At 36.9% G+C, this 10,379-nt stretch overlaps 1 protein-coding gene across 1 annotated transcript; it reads right to left on the reverse strand.

Annotated features, from left to right (window-relative positions):
* Positions 1 to 1,054: 1,054 nt before the first annotated feature.
* Positions 1,055 to 9,853, reverse strand: LOC311075336 (uncharacterized protein). The gene is made up of 4 exons (XM_084102656.1): positions 9,054 to 9,853; positions 7,870 to 7,970; positions 4,683 to 7,351; positions 1,055 to 3,244 (listed from the first exon to the last, which is right to left on the reverse strand). Exons 1-4 carry the CDS (start codon positions 9,080 to 9,082, stop codon positions 2,390 to 2,392), a joined length of 3,654 nt encoding a protein of 1,217 aa, XP_083958782.1. The 5' UTR covers positions 9,083 to 9,853; the 3' UTR covers positions 1,055 to 2,389.
* Between the last annotated feature and the right edge of the window lie 526 nt (positions 9,854 to 10,379).

A 10,379-nucleotide genomic window follows, 5' to 3' on the forward strand; every position in this document is an offset into this window, starting at 1 on the left:
GATATTATCATATCGTGGACCACATATCGCCACAGAATTGAATCGTGAGGTACCTGTATCGTCCCACCCCTAATTCACATTATATTATTTGTATCCGAACCGCAGTACGCATGCGTCATCAAGCTGCAGTTGGCACGTACTCGTGTTGCTTGGTAACCGCCATGAAAAGGCGTCAAAATGGATAGAATTGCTCGTTTCACATTTGTTATTCTTTTTTTTGAACCTTTGGTTTTGTTTTCAAAGAAAATATACAGAAACACACTTGCGTCTGTCTGCCGCAAAAGTATTAAAACCGTTCCAAAGACAGCGGGATGTCCGCCCGCCCGCCGAAGACAATTTTTGTGGAGGCAAGCAGAAATCATCTCTCTGCTTGCAGTGCGTCAATCCCGCTTTTCGTCAAGGTAATAGACTCTTTTACAGTTGTTAAACACTCACTCACGCACGCAGGCACGCACCACATTATATGTCATCAATAGCGGTTCACTTCCGTGATTTGGTACGATTGTGTTCATATCAGCAGCGAACCGTACCCGAGTTCATATGAACCGTACCCCAGACCACCTTTTTAAGCGGACTCGAGTACGGTTCGCGGGTGCGCACCCGAGTTCGGAAAACAGCGTTCACATCATCCAAACGAACCGAACTCTGACGTCATTCGAACCCAGGTGCGCACCAAAAGTGCTAGTGTGAAAGCGCCCTTAATTTCAAAGTGAACTATCCCTTTAACGTGTAATTAAATGTGTTGCATTCATATTCTGGGCTCATCGGCTTTTCTGTAGGATAGTATGGTTTATTAATAAGATGCACTGAAAAAAACAATAATTAAAATTTACTTAATTTTTCTTTGGCAAGTTTTTGCAGAAATATTTTTTAAGTAAATTTCACATGGAATTAAGTAAACTCTGCTTAACTATGTTAAGTGAAAGTAACAACGAAAATAAGTTATTTTAACTTGGCTAGTAAAAGGTTGAGTAATATTTATTTTGTTGAAGTTTCCTTTGCAATACATTTCACTCAAACAATATAACATGGAATTAAACCACACTTTTATTTTATGCTTTAAGTATATGCTTTAATTAGAAACATCTAAGTAATTAATACAATATATCAGAAGAGACCTCAATACTTGGTAGACAATACACAATGGCAGTAACATTTGATGGATCGTTTTTGTGTTTGAATGTGTCATTTTGAGGAGAAAATGAACTCCAAATGTCACAAAATGCCAAGTTACTAATCCTAACATCAAAAGCAATGATAACAGTGTAAATACAGCTGGGAAACAGTGAAAAATCAACCTAATTAATTATTCAATGCCCAGGGTATGATGGGAACTAGACCAGTATCAGAAAAGTTGAGCAGTTTTACTTAATTTTATAATGTTGATATTTACACTTTCATTTCTACACGCTTGAATTGAGTACTAAAATAGAATTTACTTAGTTTGTTTTTTCATTCTTGTAAATTACATTGTTTTTTTCTGTAGTATTTACTTCTCCACAAAATCATTTTTATCAGTGTGTGTACAGCATTTGATCTTTATCACTGTAGTAGCCTATTAAGCCACATTAAGGTTTTTCTTTATAATAAGGTTTTTTCTATGGGAGGAAAACGCTTAGCCTAATGTGCAATTAAACGCAATGTTTGTATTCTGGGCTCATCTGCTAATCTGTAGGCTACACATGCTAATACTAATGAGATATTATGTGGAAATAACGGGTTATTATGTCAAAATAACGACATATTATGTTGAAATAACGATTAAATAAGTTTTCTTTTCTTTTTTTTCACCTTGCGGTTCAGGGCTTCCGTAGTGTCTTACTGAAATACAGTGAATTATCATCATTTGTGTAAAATACAGAGTTTTAAATTTTTTATTTACCGATCCTAATGGAAGAATAAAGAAGCATAAATTAATGATGTAAAATTACGGAGCCCTGCATGACATTCGGTAAATATTGTCTACTATCAGCAGCCTAATATCTCTCCTTGTAATGCTAGTAATTTAATGCAGTCATGCATTGATCACTTAAAGTGGCACTGACTTATCTGCTGGGTAAATTAATAAATATAATATTGCAAAATCTCAAACATTGTATCATTTATATCAGCAACATATTTCTTTATATCGACCAGCCCTAAAACTGCTCAATATTAAAGCTTATAGGCCTTTATGACTTTTGTAAAGGTGCTTTAAAACTATGTGAATTGAGCGCAATACAAATAATTTTGACTTGATTTCACTTGTTATAGACCTAGGTATATATATTCTATCTAGCCTATATATCGTGGCCACGAATGAATAATTTGTTCCCAAGATTTATGAGCACATAGGCTATATTACACGGCGCGTGCAAAATAGGAATGAAACATGCGTCGGTGTACAAAGTCAAGATAGGGCCCCTTGAGTCATCTTCACGGATTTTGGTTGTATTGTGTAAAGAAACTTGAACAATCCTGCCATTCCTTTATAACTGCGATTCCATGATTGTTTCAGCCTCTGTTCATCATCTTCATCATCATCTTCATCAGCAGCTTCTGACTGACAGTTATTAAACAGGAAAAACACTGGCTGATTCTTATCATTCACTGCACACTTGACTTTAGCCTCTTTAACAGCCGTCAGGACATTTTTAGGAGGAGCTCCATCTGAGTGTGTGAAGAGCAAGACAATGTTTTCAGCAGTATCTCTCCCAAATAAAGACTGAACAGCATCAAATATGTACATCTGTCTGTCAGAGAGTCGAGTCGGTGTTGCTTTAATCACCAGACACACTGTGTCTATTTCATTGATCCCTTCTGCAGATTCACTTAAACTAAGCAAACTCTCAGTGATCTGTTTATCAAGATCAACTCCACGTGTGTTTCCATATCCTGGTGTGTCAATGATTGTCAGATCAGTTTGACTCTCTTGTGGATAAAACCCATAAACAGTGATGATGGAGGTCTGACTGTAAACTGATGTTCGGTCACTCTGATCATCTGTGATCTCAAACCAAACCTTGTCTTCTCTCTGAACATCCAATATGTAGTTGATCATCGTATTGATCAGGGTTGTTTTTCCTGTTCCTGTTTCTCCCACCATCAGAATGGTTTTATGGGGTTTGTTTTTGTCTCTCTCTCCAAAGGTCATTTTTCTATATGGTTCAGATTGATCAATATTGTCTGTCTTTGTTTGCAGACGATATTGAGCAGGATTTCCATCTTTGATTAAGATGCTTTTCTTGATGAGATCATTTTTGTTCTGTATGTAAAGCACAAAAAACACAATTACAATAAAGATGGTCATGCATAAATGTTCTACAATGTCATATTTTGAAATCATCATCATCATATATTATAAAAAATCCCTGGTATAATAAAGGCCCTTTCACACTAACTCAACCAAGAAAAGGTAAGCATTTATTATTTGTCATTTCCCATCATATGCTAAATGTCAGATTAGAATAGATGTAATGTTTTCTGTTTACTTTTGTAATTAAATTATTTGTTAGTTAATTTGCATCCCACATTCAGTCTTCTGTGAGGCTAGTTTACCTGGTTCTAAAATTGCCCTTTAATGAGATTCTGGGCCCTACCTTGCACCCAGCGCAATTGACTTAGTACACCGACGCATGTATCATTCCTATTTTGCACCCGCGCACAGCGGACTTTTCCCTCCACAGACGCACGTCGGTTAACTAAGAAATACACTTGCGCTCCCGGGGGCTGTTCAGTGCAAAGAGGCGGCGTGTTCCGGCGCAAACGTTCCCTCATGCTATTTTACAGGTTTAGAAAACAATTCCGCCACTTACCGAAAAAAAATAGTTTAAAGTCAGTGGCGCGTTGCGCATGTTATTCAGATGCTATTTTAAGGGCGCATGCTTGGCCATAATCAATGTAGATGTGCTCAACGCGCATACACTTTGATTCTCTTATCTACACAGAAGCAGCAGTTTTCATTTTTGCAAATCATACATTATTACGATAGATAGATAGATAGATAGATAGATAGATAGATAGATAGTTTATTATAAAAGCATACATCTAGCTTACACATTTACCCAAATTATCATACGCCTGTTTAACCGAAGTTAATTTGGGTGTGTTTCTCCATCCCCAACGTCACTTCTCTGTGTTTTACGGCCCTGACGAGAACGTCGGTCTCCTCGGCTGTGAACCGCTCCTGGCGCGTCTGGCAAATCCGCCGTTATAATAGGAATGCGCTATAGAACAAGCGCGCCTGCTCTTAAAGGGAATGTGAGATGTCGCTCTGATTGGTTTATTTCACGTTACGCCCAAGCCACACCTATGAGTAATGAAGCTACTTCAGACCAACCCATTTTAGATTTGCGTCGGGCGCAAGAGTCATTTATCTATGGGGGTATTATTGTTGCAATATTCACAAATAAATGTAAAGAGATTCACAAAAGCAACAATAATAACACCATATTTATCCCGCCGGTATAATAGCAACAGCGCCCAAGACCCGCCCACAAAGTTACTTGCGTTTCGCGCTTGATACTTGCGTTTCAGATCGTTAAAATAGGGCTCTTTATCAGCAAAGCTTTTCATGTGAACATCTGACCAATGATTGTGTTGGAGGGTACAAGTCATGTGAAAAGGCCTCAAGATTAGAATAACAGTGTTTAATGATGTAAAAATAAATTCTATAGCTGATATTTCATGAATGTTCATCATACCTTTGTGATAACTGTGATGAAATCTGATTGAGTGATGTAGTCGAGTTTTCCCACCGCTGCACATTTAATATTGTACTCAGTATCTGATCTGAGATCAGTCAGAGTAACTGTATCCTGGTTCTTTGACACAGTTTGAGATCTCCAGTCTTTCTCTTCCTTCATTTTGTACAGTAATTTGAGCTCCTCTGTATCAGGACCCGGTGGAGACACTTTCAGGACCACTTGTCTACATCTGATATCTTCAATGATCGGACAGTCTGGTTTTGATGGAGGAGTGAAGCAAACAGCTTCATTAGATTCATTTTCATACAGAAGAATGCAGGAACCTGGATGCTTTCCATGCTCTTTTATGGAAACCATAAATTTATTGCTTTTACTGCTAAATGACTTCATCAGCTCTTTAAATATGTTCAAATTTTCTCTCATTTTCTCCCTGATGCTTCCAGTGAGCCATGATTGAGACGCCACATCAGGTTTCTTGTGTGGATTTCTCATCATTTGAGGATTCATGTAATTTTCTTGCTCATTAAGCAACTCATCTGGCAGCTCAAGAGAACTGAAAGTGTAGCAAAACACATTCTCCACCTGAATATCAGACAAATACGAGTCCAAGGTTCTGTTCACTTCGGCTCCAAAGTCCATTAACTGCCGAAGAAACTCATTAACAGTGTTTAATTCTTTTTCTTTCACTGTTATCCACTCTTTCAGACTCTTTTCATTGAATGGAGACTCATCATGAGCTTGTAGAAGATCCATCAGAGCACGAGACTCTTTCTCACAGGCTTTCACTGACTGGATCACAGATTTAATTCGGTCACTGAAATCTTGTCTGTATTTTTGACAGTTTTGCAGCATATCTTGTATTTTCTTATGAAGTGCACTAAAAGTTGTTTCCCTGGAGTTTTCCAAAAGTAAATTGCACTTGTTTTCAGTCCAACTGAGATTTTGGATCACAGACTCTTTAGCCTTGATGAGATCCTGGTTTATGACTGTGAGACGCGTCACATCACTCTCTACGGTGTAGTCGAGTTTTCCCACCGCTGCACATTTAATATTGTACTCAGTATCTGGTCTGAGATCAGTCAGAGTAACTGCATTCTGGTTCTTTGACACAGTTTGAGATCTCCAGTCTTTCTCTTCCTTCATTTTATAGAGTAATTTGTGCTCCTCTGTATCAGGACCCGGTGGAGACACTTTCAGAACCACTTGTCTACATCTGACATCTTCAATGATCGGACAGTCTGGTTTTGATGGAGGACTGAAGCAAACGGCTTCATTAGATTCATTTTCATACAGAAGAATGCAGGAACCTGGATTATTTTCCATTTCTTTTGATGCAACAATGAATTTGGCTGATGTACAATCTTTTAAATCAATCAAGTTTTTAAATACCCTCAGGTTGTTCCTCATAGTGTTTCGGATGTCAGGCGCGAGCCAAGTCTTGTGTTCAGATTCAGAGCTTTTCTCCTCATTTTTTCCTTTCGCTGAAGAACTCAGGAAGATCTTTTGTTTAGAAAGCAGAACATCTGTCCGGCTCAATGATGTGAAAGTGTAGCTGACCAAATGTTTAACTTTCAGATTCATTAATTCTTTATTAAGGTTGTTTTCTACCATTGCTTTTGAGTCATTCAGTTGTGTGAGCAATGCTTTAATAATGTCAGATTCTTCCTCTTTCTCTTTAAGCCATTGTTCAAGAGCGCTTCTTTCAAATGGAGATTCCTGATGATCTTTTAGAAGATTGATCAATGCTGTGTCCTCTATGAATTTTCCACGGATCTTTGGTAAGAGAGAGCCGAGTTTCTTGATGAGACTCAATCTGCACTGGTAGCAGTTTTTCTTCATGTCATTGATTTTGTCATGAAATGCAGTAAATGTCGAAGCTGGCGTGTCTGTCAGAAGATCACTGCATTTCATCTCAGTCGTACTCAAACTCTCAATTACAGATTCAACGTCTGAGGTTAAACCTATGCCGATTTCATGTTGAAACTTTACAATTTTTGAAAAAAGTTTGTCCAAAGGATAAAGCCAAACTATCAGAGGAACTGCAAACTCTTTTTTTTCTCCCAGCAGTTTCGGAAGATCTTCAAAAACCTTCATAGCATCTTCAAAAGTGGTCGGGTTACATGGAAGCTGGAAGTCGCCATAAAATGTACAGCTGAATTTTTGGGCAGCAGTCTTCTGATTGTCATTCAGTTTCATACTTGCATCAATGTTTCCAGCTGAAATGCCTTTAAGCTTCTCCAAGACAGCTTTTACATCTCCTTCTATCACTGTCTTGTCTTCATCAGATGAAACTTCTCTATCAAAAACAAAGCAGGCATCTGCTCCGTACAGCACTGCGGTCACTACATGTGTGGCAACGTCATTGTCATAGTGAGCCATGTCTCCAGCAAAGTGGTTAATGATCAGTTCTTCAAACTTACTGGTGGTATGATAATGTAATGTCAGTCTCTGTTGATTGAATGATTTCTTGGTGTCCTTGAGAAACTTGGCAGCTCCACTTACATTGAGGAGTCCTCCTAAAAGACTCAGTTTCAGACTACCATTAATATTCAGCAATCTAGTTTTTTCTTCAATTGAGTCTGAAGCTGTGACTGTGAAATCTGTATTAATTTGGGGTTTAGTGCTTATGTTCTGCTGCATCTGCTCTTGACTCCAAATTCTGATTCCTGTTTATGGAGGGGCAAATGTTATTTTACAACATTAAATAAAAAATCTAAGTCTAAACATTTTATATATATTTTTAGACAGCAATTTAACAGCCTGTTTGCCCTCCCTGACCTTTACTTTCATACAGCATAGCAACACCACACTAGTTTTTGTTTCTTCACCTTACTGACACTTCCTTATTATTTGGATATACATTTAAATAAAAGTCTCTGAGCAGGTGCATCACTAAATACTGTATGAGAAACATCCGTGGATCAAACCATTAATGCCTAACATAATGCAGAGATATCTATAAATTCAACTAATTTTAAACCAACATTGCCATCATATCAGATCTCAGAGAAAAGTTATGGATGTTGAGAAAGATTTTTATTTAGGTCTGTAGTAAATTATTTTTGCAAATAAATTATTTTTCTCTATTAAAACCCATAAATAAATTAGTAATTTTACATTCTTTACCCATGGGCCTCTAAAACTTTCAGTGCTTCACAGATTTGGGGTAACAGCCCATTATCACCTGGTACGAGAGCATCTCTCCTGCAGTCATACAGCATTCCCAGCTGGAAGGGTCTCCCTAGAGCTGCAGTCTCTATTGAATTCACTCCCACTGGATCCATGCTAGACAAACCACAGAAAAGAAAAATCACACCAGTAACAATATAGATACTGATAGAGGTTTAACCCTGTATGCACTTTGCATACCATGAGTGCTCCAACAGACCTGAGAAACATTTCTGTGTGAATATTTTATCAGTTATTATGTCCAGTGTTTCTGTCGAATTCTGGCAGCCCTGAGACGTCTTACGACAGCTAGGACCTTTTTCCCGTAGCCTTCTTAGCTTGCAGGATGGCCATCAGCCATCCTTTTGAACTGTTTGAACTGTTTTGAACATGAATTGTTCACTCGCCATTCTTTTTTTTTTTAGATAGATATGTGAGACAACACCAAATAGGACTGACAACAACACAGAGTGCTTGCTGAAGAGCAAAAAGCAAAGTCTGTTGTGTGCCGGCGTCCCCTTTGTAGCTTCCATGTATGCCGTCACATGTTACGTCATGACACAAGACCAATCACGATTGGCTTAGTTTCATTCATGCTTCAGAGGCGCTACGCTGAGGGGCGTTTCCCAAAGTGATGTTCCTACGCAGTGTGAATTCCCTCGAAAGGGAACAATCAGTGCTGGATGAAGTAGACTTAAGAAAATTTTAACTTCAAACTCTAACATCTATAAGATTAAATGTTTGTTAAAAATAATTTGGAAGTTTACATTTGTAAACTTGAAATCTGATTATTGCAAACAGAACATGGAAGCTGAGATTAAGCACTAAAAATAATATTTGAAAATAAGAAAAGCACTTTCTTACAGTACATTCGGTTTTCCGATTCAAAATACAACTTCAAGTTCAAAAGAGTTTAGTCCAGACATGCAAGCACGCAGGATTTAGGCATGTGCTGGAGCCAGGTTTATATTGTAACTAAACTACAGCAATTCAGAAAGAAGTTATAGATTCCTACAGGTTCTGTAGATAATTGCTGGTGTGCTACCTTATTTATTTGTTAAACAAAGGGTGAATTTAATGGTTAATATTAAATTTAATATATCGATTTTGATATTCAAATAATGTTTCAATGTATTCTCTAACAATCAAATAAATAAAACAGACACAAACATTTTACAGTGCATAATAGTGTAGTCTTACCCTTTTGATGATTGGTGGTTATCTGTCATGTCTGGTTCCTCGCATTGGGGAGTTTTTGAGGTTACCAAGCAATGTGTTGCTAAATAAAATAAAAATGTAATTATTTATTTTTCCACAAAAGACATTGTTTACAGAAACAGGGAGATGGCTTGATTAGAAGGAAATGTTATTTCTATGGGAACGTTAAAGATCTCACCTGAACCTTATGTATACATTTATTTGTTTTGAGTATTAGTAAATGACCCTTGTCATATTTAAGATTTCCCAAGCTATCAGTACATTACTCAATGTCACTGAAGTGCTAAACAAACTGTTAACATACATAATACATTTGAGATGGTATTTCCACAATATATCATTGTGTATAAAGTGTAATGTCTTGACAGTAATCAAACAATACATTTAAAATAGCTCTACTTACTGTTTTAATGAAGCTTTCTTGTTCAACTGACTTGAAACACTTGCAGACAAATAGATCAACAGGTGTTTTTATACTGAGGGCAACACCCTTATTATGGCCATGTGATTTAGAGGAATATATGTTAATGGAAATGGTCACTTCATGTTGGAGATAAAGGTACCATAAAGGACTCTGCTAAACAACAAATCAGCTCAAAGTTTGATGTCATATATAGAAGAAATGAATTCCTCTCTATCAGACATAGGGTAGATTGATGTAGACTATCAGGGTAGATTATTAACTTGTGCACAAGTCAAAGTTGATAGTTTTTAGATGTTATGAAATTTTAACAGTTGTGTATTTGCTAGAAAAGTTCACTATGAAAGAATAAAACAAATGTTACTTAACCTATCCAGTAGATTTTTATCTGATGCTGGTTTAAGTGCTTTGAATAAAGGACTTTCATTTTCACCTACCGCACTACTAGGGCTGCACGATTATGACAAAAATCATAATTGTCGATTATTCCCTTGAAATTGTAATTGCGATTTATTAATTACGATTATCACAATTTACATTGAATATATATATAGGCATATTATTATACATGTTTACTTAAAAATTGTGAACACACACACTGTCCCCCTTTACTTAACATACACATAAATTGTAAGAATATGACTAATAGTAAAGACTACTAAGAAATAAACATTAGGCCTATGCTAAAGCTATTAAATAGCAGTCCCAAACTAGCTTTTGTTAATACAATGTTGGTATGAGCCACCACAGTCATTTAAAATATAAAAAATAACAGAAAGTGAAAATAAAGTGGCATTTTGGGGTTAATATTAAAACGACAGTTACCATGGTGATACACAATACTAACAAGAACTGTTAATGAAACATGGAAACTGCTCCTGGTGAAT

The sequence above is a fragment of the Abramis brama genome (assembly GCF_963993115.1).
Source record: "Abramis brama genome assembly, chromosome: 24".
NCBI classification, from domain to species: Eukaryota; Metazoa; Chordata; class Actinopteri; order Cypriniformes; family Leuciscidae; genus Abramis; species Abramis brama.

What these genes read in the sequence shown, in the direction of transcription:
- LOC311075336 (XM_084102656.1), bottom strand. Translation starts at nt 9,082, where the DNA reads ATGACAGATAACCACCAATCATCAAAAGG. An exon ending in AACCACCAATCATCAAAAGG is followed by an intron (nt 7,971 to 9,053) that starts GTAAGACTACAC and finishes TGGTTTGTCTAG; the next exon opens with CATGGATCCAGTGGGAGTGA. An exon ending in TCATCACAGTTATCACAAAG is followed by an intron (nt 3,245 to 4,682) that starts GTATGATGAACA and finishes CTTTACATACAG; the next exon opens with AACAAAAATGATCTCATCAA.